The 18,351-nt window shown below is 39.2% G+C and overlaps 2 protein-coding genes across 3 annotated transcripts; one reads left to right on the top strand and one right to left on the bottom strand.

Annotated features, from left to right (window-relative positions):
- Window positions 1-3,659: 3,659 nt before the first annotated feature.
- Window positions 3,660-8,801, bottom strand: LOC306751630 (polypyrimidine tract-binding protein 3-like; the record flags this gene model as incomplete). The annotated part of the gene is made up of 13 exons (XM_079235244.1): window positions 3,660-4,824; window positions 4,905-4,982; window positions 5,245-5,467; window positions 6,052-6,144; window positions 6,322-6,355; window positions 6,436-6,533; window positions 6,738-6,797; window positions 6,980-7,133; window positions 7,254-7,364; window positions 7,491-7,646; window positions 7,928-8,071; window positions 8,546-8,721; window positions 8,780-8,801. 13 exons carry the CDS (start codon window positions 8,799-8,801, stop codon window positions 4,692-4,694), a joined length of 1,482 nt encoding a protein of 493 aa, XP_079091370.1. The 3' UTR covers window positions 3,660-4,691.
- Window positions 8,802-9,980: 1,179 nt separating this feature from the next.
- On the top strand, window positions 9,981-17,321 carry hsdl2 (hydroxysteroid dehydrogenase like 2). 2 transcript variants are annotated; one of them, XM_079235448.1, is made up of 11 exons: window positions 9,981-10,045; window positions 13,457-13,620; window positions 13,995-14,093; window positions 14,718-14,832; window positions 14,924-15,027; window positions 15,131-15,229; window positions 15,775-15,969; window positions 16,072-16,143; window positions 16,460-16,594; window positions 16,781-16,909; window positions 16,993-17,321. In XM_079235448.1, exons 1-11 carry the CDS (start codon window positions 9,996-9,998, stop codon window positions 17,100-17,102), a joined length of 1,272 nt encoding a protein of 423 aa, XP_079091574.1. In that variant the 5' UTR covers window positions 9,981-9,995; the 3' UTR covers window positions 17,103-17,321. The 2 variants fall into 2 exon arrangements, with proteins under 2 accessions (XP_079091574.1, XP_079091575.1); XM_079235449.1 differs by lacking the exon at window positions 9,981-10,045 and adding an exon at window positions 11,677-11,776.
- The last annotated feature ends 1,030 nt before the right edge of the window (window positions 17,322-18,351 follow it).

The following is an 18,351-nucleotide window of genomic DNA, read 5'->3' as shown; positions in this document are numbered from 1 at the left end:
CCAATAGGATCGTTAGGATTCTTATTTGTTTATTGTCGTTGTTTTTTTGGTTGTTTTTTTATGACAATTATCTGCTGTAGTCTGCGAACCGACCAATCACAGTGAATGATTGTGTCACCACAGGAACAATAAAGTGTTATCCTTTCAAAACTGAACTTCAATGTGTTTTGTTGAAACTGTTCCACAAATCTAATTGGCCGGAAGGTCAGATTGCAGAAACCAAGGACACCCATTGGTTGCCATATTATGTATTTATTCAGTGACTCATGCTACAACTTCCTGTCTGACTTTCAGAATAAATTAAAAATCAAGCACAGAACCCCCCCCACTCCCCTCATGCACTGGTTTGATATAAAACATTTTTAATATAACAACAATAGTCCTACCTGCTCCCACAATGCACCACTAGTACTTAACATTCATTAGCATCGAAAAACAACGGACACATTCCGGTACAAAACAGTTCAGCAGTGAAAAAAAGATTTAACGTAAATTTGGAGAGAGAACTTGAAAATAAATTCTAAAGTTTTAAAACGTTTCAATGAACTGAAAACATTTGAATGTATTCAGGCGAGTCTGAGAAAATATATTTTCAATCATTTCAAATACTTACGAGACAGTTTTATGTTTTCATGTCTTCATATTACAAGTAACAATACTTGTTTCACGTATAATTACACAATAATAACATGTAGCAAGTACTCAACGTAAATACACAGGCTTGTTACATGTTGCAACTGTTTATATGAACATGTATTAAAACATGTTGCACTAAATGTACAAAGTATTCAACATGTAACATGTTCAATACATGTAACATGTTAAATATTCACAATACACGTATTGTGTAATGTGACAAGTGAAGTACGTCAAAGACGAGTTTCATGTTGTAAAATAAAAGTATTATAACATTACAAAACCTTTCAGGTATAACAAGTAGCATTGTACTGTAACGTTTATACAAGCTTTAAAGATACACACTAGTCTCATTTCAACACTACACTTGACGATACCTGTACTTCAGCTTGTAGTGTAAAATATTACATACTTGTATGTAACGCACTAGTACAATACATTGCTTTTAATAACTTATAATCGGTATACAATTTGAAAAATGTACTTGCATCTATATAGTTCCAACACGTATGTAATGTCAGAAGTATTGTACCCCGTGTGTAACATACAGCTCTAGTATTTAACATGTAACATCCTACAATTCGTATAGTTACAAATATTGTGTTACAAGTCACCTGTTCCAGGTAGTAACTTACAAGTATTGTGTTACAAGTCACCTGTTCCAGGTAGTAACTTACACGTATTGTGTTACAAGTAACCCGTTGGAGGTAGTAACTTACAAGTTCCAGGTATTGTAACGCGTCACAAGAATGTCAGACACAAGTTCAACTTGTATTTAACGTGTTACAGTACTTACAATTACACGGGTCAGTATAGTCACGCGTTACATACAAGTGTGTAACGTAAAAGTGTTACAAGTCAACTTTTTTTTTAAATGACCATAGTTGTCTTTACTTCATAATACATGTCAAATGTTTGCTGTTACTTCAGTAAGTGTTTTACGTACTAGGGTTTTAGTACGTCACATTAACGTGTTACAATGTAACAAGTGTAACGTCACATTAACGTGTTACAATGTAACAAGTGTAACATCACATTAACGTGTTACAATGTAACAAGTGTAACGTCACATTAATGTGTAACAAGTGTAACGTCACATTAATGTGTAACAAGTGTAACGTCACATTAATGTGTTACAATGTAAGAAGTGTAACGTCACATCAATGTGTAACAAGTGTAACGTCACATTAATGTGTTACAATGTAAGAAGTGTAACGTCACATTAATGTGTTACAATGTAACAAGTGTAACGTCACATTAACGTGTTACAATGTAACAAGTGTAACGTCACATTAACGTGTTACAATGTAACAAGTGTAACGTCACATTAATGTGTAACAAGTGTAACGTCACATTAATGTGTTACAATGTAACAAGTGTAACGTCACATTAATGTGTAACAAGTGTAACGTCACATTAATGTGTTACAATGTAACAAGTGTAACGTCACATTAATGTGTTACAATGTAACAAGTGTAACGTCACATTAACGTGTTACAATGTAACAAGTGTAACGTCACATTAATGTGTAACAAGTGTAACGTCACATTAATGTGTTACAATGTAACAAGTGTAGCGTCACATTAATGTGTTACAATGTAACAAGTGTAACGTCACATTAATGTGTTACAATGTAACAAGTGTAACATCACATTAACGTGTTATAATGTAACAAGTGTAACGTCACACTAATGTGTAACAAGTGTAACGTCACATTAATGTGTTACAATGTAACAAGTGTAGCGTCACATTAATGTGTTACAATGTAAGAAGTGTAACGTCGCATTAATGTGTAACAAGTGTAACGTCACATTAATGTGTTACAATGTAACAAGTGTAACGTCACATTAACGTGTTACAATGTAACAAGTGTAACGTCACATTAATGTGTAACAAGTGTAACGTTACTTTAATGTGTTTTTTTGGTCAAGTTTTTAAACATAACATATTCTGGCCAACAAGAACAGTTTCATGAAGTTCTGAAATGCATGCTGGGAAATCTTACAAAGAACGGGCGGAACTAGAGAGTTAAAACCTTCTGTCGGCTTCCTTTGGTCTTAATTGATTGCAGTTTTGATTGATGGAATGGGCGGGGCTACATGCAGATAGGGGCGTGGCTATATGAAAAGTTGTAAATGCACAGTCACATTGAATTCTACGACATCCCGACACATGTAGCCCTGAAACAGGATGTGATGTCAAAAAATAAAATACATTCACTAAACAAGTAAAGTTCAGACATGAAAACATAAACAATTACAAAACTGTGCGTTAAAACAGTAGAAACTTAGACACTTAAACAACGTTGGTCCAATTAAAAAGGCACACAAACTTTCGCTTGACTCCATGCCTGCTTTTTAAGGCTTCCGAATTACCAAATTTAATTTGAAAACGCTTTTAAAAGTTTCGCAAAATGTGACCTTTTCTGCTGTTACAGAATGATCACGTAACATTTTTGAAAATACAATCTAATTAACATAAAAGGAAAACCAAACAATTACAAAAAACAATGTTTTGAATCTTTTTGCTGAAACAAATAAATGACCAAATGAAAAACTTTAATTTTGAAATAAAATTCCATTATGTTTGTCGTCACGCTGCATTTGAGCAAACCAACAAGCAGAGCTCCACCTCCCTCACAATATTTAATAATGTTAAATAGGTCAGAGGTCAGAATGTGAACTGGGAAACAGCAGCTTCCGTTTAATTTTGGCTTATTTCCTGTTTACAGAAAATCATCCAAACCAAAAGGATTTTTTATTAATTAGAAAATTTAAAAAAAAAACGAGCTGGATTTTAATTTAAATTTTTTTTTATAGAAAAAAAGGGTCTGAAACTTGAAGATTAACCAATCACAGCTCAGCTTGTTACACACAAATATATATGTGAATATGTCTGTATATATATATATATATATATATATATATATATATATATATATATATATATATATATATTATACAGACATATACACATACACATGTATATACACATACACATATATATAAATACACAGGACAGGCGGACGTTGAAAGCTTTACTTCTGTCATGTTGGACAGTAAAAACATTCATGAATAAAAAACACCCAATAATGACAGAAAACACAAAATGATTCTGAACCAATGAAACAAAACCGCCACCGAACGCTGCAGCAGATTAATAAAGAAACAGCAATAATTCATAGAAATAAGGCACAGAAGACATTTGTTGAGATCTGAAGTTCTACGATCTCCGTAATAATAATTTAAGCCGATCAGACGGTCGCTGACGAACGTGGAAACAAACTCTTGTTCAATTTGACATGTTTCAGAAGATAAAAAGGCAGTTTACGAATAAAAAATAAAATCAACTCAGTTGAAAGAGCTCAGAAAAACAATGATTTAAAAATTGAGAGAACATTTATTAATTTTGCTTTTGCAATAAATAAAAAAAATGTCAATAGATTTCTTCTGACAATTTACTGATTAAATTAGTATTCATGCTGAGTAGCTTTAAATAAAAAAGAAAAGAAAAACAAAATATTATATAATTCCATTATTTGGGGATTTTGAGAAAAAGCATTTTTTCTTTCATCACATTAATTTAACATTCAGGTGAAAACAGCTCAGCTCACATTAGCGGCTTGTTGGACTCAATTACCCACAATGCACGGCTACTGGTAGCTCAGTCTGCTCAGGAATGTGCTGTGTAACCTCTGTAACCATGGCGACCTGCATTGTGACGTCATCCGCTACTGTGATGTCAGAGTGTTTGTAGGCACAGAAAGCTGTCATTGGTCCGTTCGTTCCCACCGTGGGCCAATCAGAAGCCCCGAAGACCAGCTAGTGAGCTCCAAGGGTCAAAGGTCAGATAAATGGGTTGGGGTCAGTCAAAAGTAGGAGAAGGAGACTAGGAGGTCAGATGGAGACTAGGAGGTCAGATGGAGACTAGGAGGTCAGATTGTGGACTTGGGGAAGGAGACTAGGAGGACAGATGGTGGACTTGGGGAAGGAGACTAGGAGGACAGGTGGTGGACTTGGGGAAGGAGACTAGGAGGTCAGAAGGAGACTAGGAGGTCAGATGGTGGACTTGGAGAAGGAGACCCGGAGGTGCTGGTTGTGGTCCAGCTGGTGGTCGTGCAGAGCGATTAGCGCCTCGATGGCTTCCTCCACAGACACCAGCTGCATCAGAGCCATCTTCCTGTCCTTCCTGTGACATCAGAGGAAGTGACATCAGAGGAAGTGACATCATTACGTTTACAGGATTGCAGGTCGACTGTTGTTACTCACTGGAAAAACTTGAAGGCTTTTACTGTGAATCCGCTGGAGGAAAACAAATCCTTCAACACCTCCTCGCTGACCGATGACCTGCATGAGTAATAATAAGCAATAAGTAATAAGCAATACATAGTAAGTAATAAACAATAAGAAATAATTAATAAGGAATAAGTGTTATTGATTGGTTAATGTCGCCAAAAGGAGAACGAGCTCATTGAGCAGATTATTTGTCTTTAAATGGTGTAAAAATATACATTTGCATGAAAATGAAATAAAAACTCTAGAAAGTCATAATACGTAAAGACACAGGATCTAAACTGTAAACATAAACAAACGTAAACATAAACGTTACGGGATGTTGGAGAGGTGCAGCGTCGCCGACGGAGGGAAGATGTTGCTAAAGTTTTTGGATCCGGGCTTTTTGAAGCGGTGGAGGGCGGAGCCTGAGAAGTCCCGGGTCAGCGTCTGCTCCTCTGGCCCCGCCCCCCCGCGGGGCAGCTGCACCACGGGGTGCCTGGACGGCATCACCCGAATCACGTTGCCGTGGAGACGCTGCCCGTTCAGGTGACTCATGGCTGCTCGGAAACAGAAGAAGAAGAAACGTGAAGAACGGTTCAAGAGGAAAGTGACTTGATTAGAACATTTAAAAACATTTTTCCATTTAGTCAGAAATTATACATTTTATTTCAGTGTTTTATAAAAGTATTTATTTTATCATTTTTATCAATTCAAATTTCTGCAGTTGTTGTTTTACGTAAAGTTTTTTAACAGTATATATATATAATTTTATTAATACATTTAATTATTTAACTGACTTTTGAGGTTTTTCTGTCAACATGCAGCCGTTTGTAATAATATAAACCTTTTTATTATTTGTAAATATTTTTTGGGTATTTCTTTGACTTATTAAATAGTTTCTTTCATGACTAGAATATTTTCCATCAACAGAAGCGTAATGTTAAATAATAATCTGTTGACGTAAGAAACCTGTTCAGTAAACATTGAGATCGTTAATTTAATCTAAAAGATAATTTTTCTACCAAACGTCTTTCAGGTGAATATTTTCTTAAATAAGAAGGAGAAGAAGGAGAAGGAGAAGAAGGAGAAGAAGGAGAAGGAGAAGAAGGAGAAGGAGAAGAAGGAGAAGGAGAAGGAGAACCGAGTTGAGCTTGAGTGGCGTCGCTCATCTGAACCAGAGCGTTCTCCTTCTTGTTGAAGAGGATTTTAACTCTCTGAACGTCCCCATAAACACCTGGAAACAACAAATCAATAATAAATTAATAACAAACCAATCACTTCTCTTCAGGATAACAGGAAAGACTCCACAATAAATTAATTTTCAAAAAATTATGTTAATACAGAATAATTATTACAAAATCCTATTAATGACTAATTAATATTAATGATTAATTGTATTTGAGCTGCTCACCGAACAGGACGAAGAGGCCGAGCGGCGTCGTGCTCTGCAGAGACAAACAATAACGTTAGTGCACAGCGCTGCGCTCTGATTGGTCGCTTGCTTTGTGACTGTGTGACCTCTGACCTCAGGGTTCAGGTTGGACACCAGCAGCACCGAGTGACCAGCAGGAGGCGCCACCTGCAGGGAGACGCGGGGAGGAGACATGGCCGCCATGGACAGACCTGAGGAGGAACAACTTTATTTACAACAGACACAGAGACAAGAGGAGGAGGAGGAAGAGGAGCTGAAGGAAGAGGAGGAGAAAGATGAGAAGAAGGAGCAGGAGGAAGAGGAGGAGCTGAAGGAAGAGGAGGAGGAGGAGGGAGAGGAGCTGAAGGAAGAGGAGGAGTAGGAAGAGGAGGAGGAGGAGGAGGATATATTCTCACCTGTGTGTTGGTGGAAGGTCGGCTGGAAAGCTGTTGCTCCGTACGGAGGGAGAGGTACACCTGTAACACACACACACACACACACACACACACACACACACACACACGGTATATAAGTGGACTGTTGTTACCAACCAGTGAACAGGAAGTGTGCATATGAGGAAGAGTCTCTCTGGTGTGGACCTGTCAATCACCCGTAGACCCGCCCTATAGGACTTCTATCCAACCAGAGGCTCTCTTACCGAAGGAGGCGGGGTCCAGCTCTCCGGCCGGCAAGTCGGCTCTGGTAAAGTCGCGGCTCTTGTCGTTGTTGTACTTCACGTTGAGCGCGCTCAGCTTGGAGGAGTCGATCCTCAGCGTGCAGCAGCCGTTGTAGATGTTCTGCCCACCCAGTGCCTGGAGACAGGAAGGGATCTGATTGGTCCAGAGCTTGTGTGTGTGTGTGTGTGTGTGTGTGTGTGTGTGTGAGCGTGTGTGTGAGAGCGTGTTGTGTGTGAGAGCGTGCACGTGACTCACGGCCTTGGCGTGCTGAGCGTGCACGCTGTCGCTGAACTGCAGCAGTGCCTGGAACTGGTTGTTTCTGGTAAAAGTGATGATCTTCAACACCGAGCCGAACTTACTGAAGATCTGAAAACACAATAATAACCCGTAATATATAAACAATAACAATATTAATAAAAACAACAATATTAATAACAGCAACAATAATCATAACAAGAACAATAACAACGATATACTCATGAATGAGCCCACCTGCTGCAGGACCTCCAGAGTCACCGGGTAGAATAAGTTCTCCACGATGATCCTCAGGACGGGACTCTGACCGGGAGCTAAGCCCCGCCCCTCTCCCCCCGACGCCATGTTCCCAGAATGCACTGCTGCTGCACTGATGGCCTGCAAAGCTGCTCTCTGTCAACAAGGAGGATTGAAAAGAACAATCACGTGTCAAATATATTTGAAATAGTTGTTTAAAAAAATGCAGTATACTTAAGAGTTTTATATTTTAAAATCAAACTAACTTTTCATCAATTAAGTTAAGAAAACTTTAAAATAAATAAAAAATATCACCATATTGTTACTTTAATCTGTCTGTTATAGTTAATGAATTGCTCTGTAAATTAATCTTGACTCAACAAAAAGATTTAAATAACAAAAACTGAAAGGGCGGGGCTAGAGGGACAGCTCTTCACCTGATTGGTCAGATTGTCGGTCTTGAGCTCGCGATGGGTGGAGTACTGGATGAAGATTGGCTGGTTCCTGATGGTGGGTGGGGCCGAGGTGTAGTAGTTCACCATGGTAACAGCCGCCTCCTCCGACGCCATTTCTAAAAATGCCTTAAAAAAAGTGATAATGTTTAATTAATGAGTTAATGGAAACAAATATTAATAAATTAAATAAGGAGAAGTTTCTTGCATCAAAATGAGACACAAATATATAAAATTATATATATAGTATATTCAGAAGTAGAGCCACATACAAGAAGAAAAAATTAAAATATATAGAAAGACAAAATAAAAAGAACACGTCTGTTTTTATTCATATTTGATAAATAAATTTTCCTAAAACTAAACTTTTGAAACGTTCAGACATTTTTTTTCTGAATCTCAGTTAGATGTTAGCCGTTAGCTGATAGCAGTTACATGTTAGCTATAAGCAGTAAGCTGTTGGATTTTAGCAGTTAGTTGTTAGCCATTAGCTGTTAGCAGTTGGATGTCAGCAGTTAGCTATTAGCAGTAAGCTGCTAGCTATTAGCAGTGAGCCGTTAGCAGTTAGCTATTAGCCGTTAGCTATTAGCAGTTAGCCGTTACCTGGTTTTTGGCCTTGAGCGTGATCAGCTGACTAACTCGGCCGAAAGGAAGCGCCAGAGCGATCACTTCCTGTTCAGAGACGTCAGCAGGAAGCTGCCGCAGGTGAAGGACCGGAGACGGGACGGACTGAGCGCGCTCAGAAACACACAGCCTATCGGTGCCATCCGCTGTGGACAGACAGGTGAGTCAACACACGGCAGCTCTAAAAGGTGTTGGAGGCAGAAGGAGGCTCACCTGAGGACGCACTGGAGCTCATGTTCGAGGAAGAGAACGCTGATTCCTGAAGAAACACAATAATATTATCAGCTGTCACTTTAATCACCTGTTCACCCCCATGTTTACTGTTCAGAGAGGTGTTTGTGTATTTATCCAATACAAAGTATGTATGGCTACTTCATGATATAAATATTACTGCATACGGAGACGGTCCAGACCCCAAATATATCTAGTTTACTATAACAAACTAAAAGATAAAGCAGAAATAAAAGCCTAATAGAAATCAATCAAATAGAAGCTGGAATCAAAGCTTGATATTTTTGTCTGATAATTGAATTAAATATCTAAATGGTTGTCAATTACCTTTGATTGATTAATGGATAAATGTAATACACATTTATGCCATTATCATTGAGCTATGAAATCATTTTATTGGTTGATTGGCATCTTCAGATGTCTTTTTTTTATTCCGTTTTATTGATATCTGACACAATAAGCTGACACAGAGAACCGACTGATTAGGTATCGATCGACTCATTGATTAATGGTTTCAGCTCTGATCTCATAAGGACTGAAGAAACTAAAGAACCACTTTGGAAACCAGACGGGAAACTAAAAATGGTCATTAATTGTTTAGTATTTCTATTGTTTTATTAACATAATGACTGCTAAACATTGTTCATTAATTAGTCATGTGACCTGAGAACATATCTAAACATTGTAAAGCCATAAAACACGAGGAACATAAAGTATTCTTGTATACAGTCTGTTCTGTGTGAGCACACTTATCGCGAGATTTCCACCCATCAAATCCCGCCGTTGAGTCGTCACTCTTTGCTCGCGACACTTTCAACCAAAACAAAACCCAGAAAGAAAAAAAAGGAACAAAACGACACACAGGCAACAACAACAGCGCGCGAGAAGCGGGAAAAGAGGGGAAGAGGGGTCGGTGGCGGGAAAGTGTTTCAATCAAGTAAACAACAACAAATAGGAAAAGGGGGAGGGGGTAGGGGGCTCGCGCAGGTGCGGTTCAGTCGCCAAGGAAACGTGAGGGCGGATGGAAGGAGAAACGGCGGCGGGAAGGTTTGGGGGAGATCTCCACGCGCTCACCCGTCCATGTCCGCGAGGAGGAAGGAGGAAGAGGATGAAGGAGGTGGAGAGGAATAGTTGTTTTGGTTCGCGAGCCTTCCGCGCGCCGCAGCCACCGGAGAACAACGAGCTCACTTCCCGTTTGATGACGTCACGAGAGAACATGGCCGCTCCGCGCGGACACGCCTCAGAAGGGTGTGTGTGTGTGTGTGTGTGTGTGTGTGTGTGTGTAGGTGTGTGTAGGGAGGGGGGGCGATAATAATCAATGATAATAAATGAGTTTAAACGGAGAGAAAAAACATCTAAAAATAGACACAGATATTTTATAAATTATTTTAGATTCATTATGTTTCATATATCGGGAACGGCATGGACAAATTATTATATATACATGTGTATATATATATATATATATATATATATATATATATATATATATATTTGTATATTTATATATATATATATACATTTGTATATTTATATAGTATAATATAATCCTCTATATATAATCCTTTATATATTATATATATACAAATAGTATAATACAATCCTTTATATAGCATTCTTTATATATGATATTTTATATATAAGCAAATAGTATAATATAATCCTTTATCTATATATCAACCTTTTTATATAATGACTAATATGGAACTATGTGAGTAAACAAGTAACAAATAATAAATTACATTAGATTACATTGGATGCAACAATAACTCACAATACATAAATCTGTTCAAATATTTATGTGAAGGTATTTAGCAGATTACTGGATGTAGATTTCACACATACAATAACATTTATTACAGTTTACACATACTATATGTGCAGTATTCGATGTACACACAGAATCAGAATCATACTCTGTGAATGCAGCATTACAATAAACACACACATAATACAATCCTGTACATTTCTTCACTACGGGACTAATAAAGGATCATTATATCTTAAAACAACAAAAATAATAAAGACTATTAACAGATGTAGAATAAAACAATAAATACAAACAATAAACATAGACAGAATAAAATAATACAAATAATAAACACAGACAAAATTAAACAACACAAACAATAAACATAGACAGAATAAGACAAAAGATAAACATAGACAGATTAAAACAAATACAAATACAAACAATACACATAGACAGAATAAAACAAATAAACATAGACAGAATAAACAATACAAACTATAACCATAGACAGAATAAAACAATATAAACAATAAACAGACAGAATAAAAAATAAGATAAACATAGACAGAATTAAACAATACAAACAATAAACATAGACAGAATAAAATAATAACAACAATAAAAAGCATAAACATAGTGCAATAATCGAGACATAATTTAAAGATAAATATGGTAAATGAAAACCAGATAACTTTACAAGTATAACTTATAAAATGTGTATTTTAATAAGAAAAGAAAATGTGCAAGAGTGTTGAAGACATACCACACAATAGTAATAAAGACAGTATCTAACAAAAAGAGTGCCTTTATAAAGGTTACTGTGTAATATAAAACATGTGGTGAATAAATATATATCAATATTAATAAACTACAGGTACTCAGCCACATCTTCAGGTTTTCATCATGGTCGAAAAGACCAAAGAGAGGAGTCTGTTATGAGTACATGTTGTTCAATAATACAAATAAACAAATATATAAATATAACAAAACATTTGATTCGATCACAACAACAAACACGTAAACACGACGTGACGGTTAATAACCGAAGCGGGAGTCATCTCGTCGTCTCTTCCCATCTTTGGCCCCAGACCGGAAGTTGCGCCGAGCAGTTGCTCTGTGACTTCCGGTTGAGGAGAGTGTCAGTAAGTGGGTGAAAGGTGGAGAAGAAGAAGGTCTGTCATTGTTAAACTTCTTCCACACAGAATAACGATGCTGCAGAACACGGGGTGAGTGCACGAGGCGGGCGACACGCTTGTCATCCTAAATACTGGCTTCCGTTAAAAAATAGCTGATTTTAACACAATTAAACACAATGTAAAAAAAATCATGAAACAACTCATAAGATGCGAATTAGCGACTTAAGCGGCTTCAGTTTGAGGTCTTACTGACGCCGAACTCTGAATGAAGCTTTCTGCTTCAGCCTCGAGTGGTTCGGTTCTGCTTCGCTGTCTCTTGACCTTTGAGCAAGGCACGATGAAGACGACGTTTTCTTCCTACGGAGCTCTGTTGGTTACAGCTGTCATTATCTAGCCGATGCGGCCTTGCATACCTGCACACCTGCAGCTAGCTGAATGGATCTGGACTGGGCTCGAGCCGAACTGGGCCTTGAACCCAGCTGCTTCCGAGCTAACCGTAGTTCTGGGTTTGGTCGGTTTCTTGTGATCTTTTAAACAAGTTACTCTAAAAGTGACATTTTCTTCTATTAAGTTTGGTGATATCAGCTCCAATGATCATCTCGTTGTTAAAACTATTCTTATTGAGTGTTTGCTCCAACATGCATAATAATAATAATAATAATAATAGGCTTTATTCACTGCAAACTTCAAGGTGAGTCGAGAACCTTTACCCTAAAGGAGCTGAATCAAGTATAATCTGTATATTATGAAGTCTCTTTTAAAAAATAAATAAAGCAGGTATAAATGATATATACAAACTGTGAAAGTATTACAAATACAAGTTGTAATACTCACAATTTGACTATTTCACAGTTTTATAGATTGTCACAACCTGGTTCAAAGTCTGCGACATGAAGTGTGAGACAAACGAGCCAGCAGCTAACGAGAATAAATCCATTAACACAAGATAAATCACACCATTTAAAGTGGAGGTATGTGAAAAAGATACAAAGCAAAAGATAAGGGACAGAAATGGTGTCAATGTCAACGACACCCCGGATGTCCTGACCCAAAGAGACCCGGCTGGCCAAACAGTGACCCCTAGAGGATGGGAGGAGGAGGGTCGCCACAGTATGAACATTGTCATTAGGCTCGTTCGAGACGAGCCAGTTCTGATCAGTATCGATCACCGCCGATCGGTGCGCAATGCATGCTGGGTAGATTTGTGTCTGACTTGGTCCCGACTTGCTCTGACGTCACGCACACGTGGTCAACGATAATGTCACGAGAGCGAGGCGGCCGGCAATTTTAGAGCCAGGCGCCGCAGTAGTTCTCCACAGACTGCGTGGCCCAGTGCATGATGGGAAACGCCTGGCTGTCACCATATCAGAGAGCTGATTGGCTCTTATATTTGACAGCAAACACCAGGTGTTGTAGAAAATTCGTATTTTATGTGTAATTGTAATACTTAACGCTGGATTGTTGACTATTAGTCTCGGGTTTAATCGGAAAACATATCTTGTGTGGTTGATGATATGAATAATAAAGCTTATTTATACAACACATATCAAAACTAGTAGTAATGTATTTCACAGGCAGACATACAATGAACAAAGGATGCAGCTGCACACACATTTCTACATAAATAAATATTTATAAACACACATGAATAAATCCAAACGTGATCTGTAAACTACAAGTAGACGACAGCTCGGAACTGACAGGAAGTCATTTTTTCCGTGGCTGTAGTGGTGCGTTAACAGGCTAGCTAAGTGCTCTCTGTGTTTACAGGAAGCTAGCCGGCTGCACGCTCTTCATCACCGGAGCGAGTCGAGGGATCGGCAAAGCCATCGCGCTAAAGGCCGCCAGGGATGGAGCCAACATCGTCATCGCCGCTAAGACGGCCGAAGCCCACCCGAAACTACCGGGAACCATCTACACCGCCGCTCAGGAGGGTGAGGAGCTAACGGGCTAACATGCTAAAGGGCTAACGGGCTGTTTTAATTATTTCCTCTTCAAAACAATTCCAGCCCCAAAGATACAAAGATGTTCAGATGTTTCTGAGCGGATAGAAGTTTGTTATGAAGACGTTTGATTTAGCCTTCTGAACCCCAAAACCCACCGGCAGAGTGGGAACGTTTATCAGGGAGGGAGGATCAAAGAAATGTAACTGTGTTTATTTCTCTTTAGTGATTCATGTCATAACTGTGTTGTTCTGCACAAAATGTTCTAGTTCTCTCTAATTCTCGTCCTGATGGTTCTGTTTCCAGGAGCAGGACTTTTATTTTGAAGGGCTAAACGATGCGTTTCCTGTGTGTTTGCGTTTCAGTGGAGGCGGCCGGCGGGAAAGCGTTGGCTTGTGTTGTCGACATCCGCGACGAGCAGCAGGTCGTAGCCGCCGTTCAGAAAGCCGTCGAGAAGTTCGGAGGTAAACAACATTTCTCTACAGTGTTGAATAAAAACATTAGAAACTATAAAAAGAACATTACAGAATAAGTTTAGTAAAATGTTGAAATATAACTAAATGGTTTCTGCATTAATACAGAAGAAGTTAATAGTACAAAAATAAATGTTTCAGTCTCTTAGGAGCAAATTATGTGAGATAAAAAAAAGAAACCGTAATATTTTGAGAACCAAAGTCGTTATTCATTTTTAGTTTCAACATCCTAAAATCTCTGATAATGTTGATCATTAACTTCAGCTCATCTGACTCAGCAGCTTTCACCTGTGTTTGAATCTCATAATATTATGACTTTTTAATTATTTTTGTTTAACACGTCAGCTTTCAAGTGTTTTTTTGTTTTGTTTAAGAACTTCACATTTTTATTTGAAATTAAATTGGTTTTATTTATCCTGTAGATTTTTATAAAAATAATATTTATACAAATCTGCAGTAAATATGAATGAACAGTTCTTAGAGTCAAGGTTTCTATAAGGGCTCAGAGGTAAAACACTTTTTATGGACATAGTTGTGTTGTGTTGGGAAGCTGGTGAGGGATCAGGTCAGACTGACAGCTGATGACATCATCACTGTTGTGTTTCTGATTGACAGGAATCGACGTCCTGGTGAACAACGCCAGCGCCATCAGTCTGACAGGAACTCTGGAGACGCCCCTCAAGAAGGTGGACCTGATGCTGGGAGTCAACCTGAGAGGGACTTACCTGACGTAAGCTCAAGTTAACAAGCTCAAGTTAACGAGCTCAAGTTAACAAGCTTCGGCTAACGAGCTTCAGTTAACGGGTGTCTGAATGTTTCAGGTCTAAGATGGTCATCCCTCACCTGCTGAAGAGTCGCTGTCCTCACATCCTGAACTTGTCGCCTCCGCTCAACCTCAACCCCGTCTGGTTCAAGAACCACACAGGTAACCATAGCAACCGACTAGCCAGCATCCCATCATACACCTGTGTGGTTTTGTTCTGTTTTATTATGAACACGGTTCATTTGTATGATTTTCTTTTTTACAGCGTACACAATGGCGAAGTATGGCATGTCGATGTGCGTCCTTGGAATGGCGGAAGAGTTCAGAGGTCAAATTGCCGTCAATGCCCTCTGGCCGAAAACTGGTCAGTGAATAAAGTTTAGCATGCTAACAGACTCCCCATAGACTCTCATAGTAAACTAGCATGATAAACACTCCCCATAGACTCTCATAGTAAACTAGCATGCTAACAGACTCTCATAGTAAACTAGCATGATAAACGGACTCCTCATATACTCTCATAGTAAACTAGCATGCTAACAGACTCTCATAGTAAACTAGCATGATAAACAGACTCCTCATATACTCTCATAGTAAACTAGCATGCTAACAGACTCCCCATAGACTCTCATAGTAAACTAGCATGCTAACAGACTCTGATAGTAAACTAGCATGATAAACAGACTCCTCATATACTCTCATAGTAAACTAACATGCTAACAGACTCTCCATACACTTTCAATGTAAACTAGCATGCTAACAGACTCCCCATGGACGCTCATAGTAAATTACCGTGCTAACAGACTCTCCACACACTTTAATTGTAAACTAGCATGCTAACATATTTCCCATAGACGCTCATAGTGAACTAGCATGCTAACCCTGCTCTGTCCTGTGTTGTTGCCGTAGCCATCCAGACAGCAGCGATGGATATGTTGGGCGGAGAGGGTGTCGGTAAACAGTGCCGTACATCTGACATCATGGCGGACGCTGCCTACGCCGTCCTGTCCCGGCCGAAGGATTACACGGGTCACTTCCTGGTGGACGAGGACGTCCTGAAGGAGCACGGAATCAAAGATTTTGAACAGTATGCCGTCCAGCCAGGTGACGTCATGCTAACTGAGCTTGAGCTAACTTAGCTTGGGCGGTTACAGCTTCCTGCACACGGTCATGTGATACTCATGGCGGTCTCTGATTGGTCAACAGGTCACCCTCTGCTGCCGGACTTCTTCCTGGACGAAGCACCAGAGAACCTGGTCGAACAGATGGAGCAACATGGTAAATACCACAAATACAGTAGATACCACTACTAGTACTACCGATAATACTGCAATACTATTGAAATCCGTTTAATAACAGAAATGACTACAAATACTACTTTCAGTATTGCAAATTATACTACAACATTTACATTGGTATTTTCAAATACTGTTGTCATACTAGTACAATACTAGGGTTGTATTATTGGACATATTTTATTATAAGTATATTATAATATACTGAACTTATATATAAGTGTATATTTTTGGTTTACGCCTCCTCTTTTCTTTACTAAAATGAGTGAAATGACCTGCTTTTGTATTCTTGTTGCTAGGGGCGACCCCAGCCTTCAAACCACCATCGTCTTCCTCCGGAGGACCGATAGAAACCACGTTCGACGCCATCAGAGGAGTCCTCAACGAAGACGTCGTCAAGTCAACACAGGCCATTTATCAGTTCGACCTATCAGGTTTGTCTATTGTATATGCGTCTATGTCCATATAAGGAGATCTTGTGGGCGTGTCACTAAAGTAAACTCATCTATGTCCATATAAGGAGATCTTGTGGGCGTGTCACTAATTCAAACACGTCTCTGTCCATATAAGGAGATCTTGTGGGCGTGTCACTAATTCAAACACATCTATGTCCATGTAAGGGCCAAATGAGGGCGTTTGGTTCCTGGACTTGAAGAGCGGCGCCGGTCGGGCCGGGCAGGGCCAGCCACCCGTCAAAGCCGACGTTGTAATGACAATGGACTCTGGCGACTTCAGCAAGATGTTTGCAGGTGAGCCGCCACTACGGTAACGCAGATGATTACATATAATAATAATAATAATAATAATAACGGCCGTGTGTTTGTTTTTTCAGGGAAGCTGAAGCCCACAATGGCCTTCATGTCGGGGAAGCTGCGGATCAAAGGCGACATGACGCTCGCCCTCAAGCTGGAGAAACTCATGGGCCGCATGAGCAAGCTGTGAGGCCCCGCCCCCAAGCTGGAGAAACTCATGGGCCGCATGAGCAAGCTGTGAGGCCCCGCCCCCAAGCTGGAGAAACTCATGGGCCGCATGAGCAAGCTGTGAGGCCCCGCCCCCAGGCTCTCTCAGGCCCCGCCCCCCTGCTAGTAGCTGTACATGTTGCCTTAAAGAAGAGATAATAATAATAATGACAATAATGACACGTTATTAAATCTGCTTTGATAATAATAAACAGTGTGTTTTATTGTGACGTTCTCACACATTCTGTACATGAACTCTGACCTTTAATGACAAAAAGAAATAACGTAAAGAACATCTGTTGACGGTTTGTCGCGTTCACACATTTCACACCAAGACGACGTGAATGTTGACGTTCACACGGTCACACGAATAATCTCTATTATAATACGGTAGATCAAATCAAGCCTTCTGATTGGTTGAGTGAGTCACGGGGTGTACTTTATTGAGCCTTAATGTACTGTACAACCAGTTTACATTTACCAGAGCGTTCCATATCAGTGTGCACTTAAAATAACAGGTAGATTTAAATTGCGCGACCGTTGTCATTTCAAGCTTGACAGTTACCAAACATGTTTCGTGTAAACTTTGATATTTTGGGGGGAATGACTTTTGATGAGACTGGCAGCGGTGAATAATGTATTTGTGGTCCCTGTTCCTGCTGTACAGTCAAACGTTGATACGGCTCACAATAAGGTACTCGAGGCAGTACTGTATCTACAATAATGTACAGGTCAAGGGTTTGCCTAACAACACCCGTGAACAGTGCATTATTGACGATACAGTACTATAAGATATTGTTTATATTGTTTGCTTCCATGATTTGTACAAGCATTTTTGCTTCAATAACAGATGTCTGGATATTTAAAGACCTGGTTTGTTGTCTTATTTTATAAAACGTTGTATGTCAATCGGTCGGTCGATATCCGTGTTGTCGTTGAGCGATTTCATCGTCCAGAGATCTATATCAATCCGACACCGAGGAACGCCGGCAAAATGTCCGTGGCAGCTAAAAACATGATTTTTGTATTATTTCACCAGTTGATGACGAAAATAATGACAGCGTTTGCTGTTAGCTCAGGCACTAGCGAACATAACACTGCATGGCTATTTGATTTATCAACATTATATCATTGTCATCAGCCAGGGTTCTTACGGTCATGGAAAACCTGGAAAAGTCATGGAATTTTAAAGTGGTTATTTCCAGGCCTGGAAAAGTCCTTGAAAAAAATAA

The sequence above is a fragment of the Taurulus bubalis genome (genome assembly GCF_910589615.1).
Source record: "Taurulus bubalis genome assembly, chromosome: 19".
Lineage (NCBI taxonomy): Eukaryota > Metazoa > Chordata > Actinopteri > Perciformes > Cottidae > Taurulus > Taurulus bubalis.
The sequence above is the reverse complement of the archived record's forward strand: the minus strand, read 5'-3'. Positions and strand labels throughout refer to the sequence as shown.

Coding starts and splice junctions, on each gene's coding strand:
- hsdl2 (XM_079235448.1), top strand. CDS start 9,996: ATGACGTCACGAGAGAACATGGCCGCTCCGCGCGGACACGCCTCAGAA. Junction 16,144..16,459: donor CGAACAGATGGAGCAACATG/GTAAATACCACA, acceptor TCTTGTTGCTAG/GGGCGACCCCAGCCTTCAAA. Junction 16,910..16,992: donor CTTCAGCAAGATGTTTGCAG/GTGAGCCGCCAC, acceptor TTGTTTTTTCAG/GGAAGCTGAAGCCCACAATG.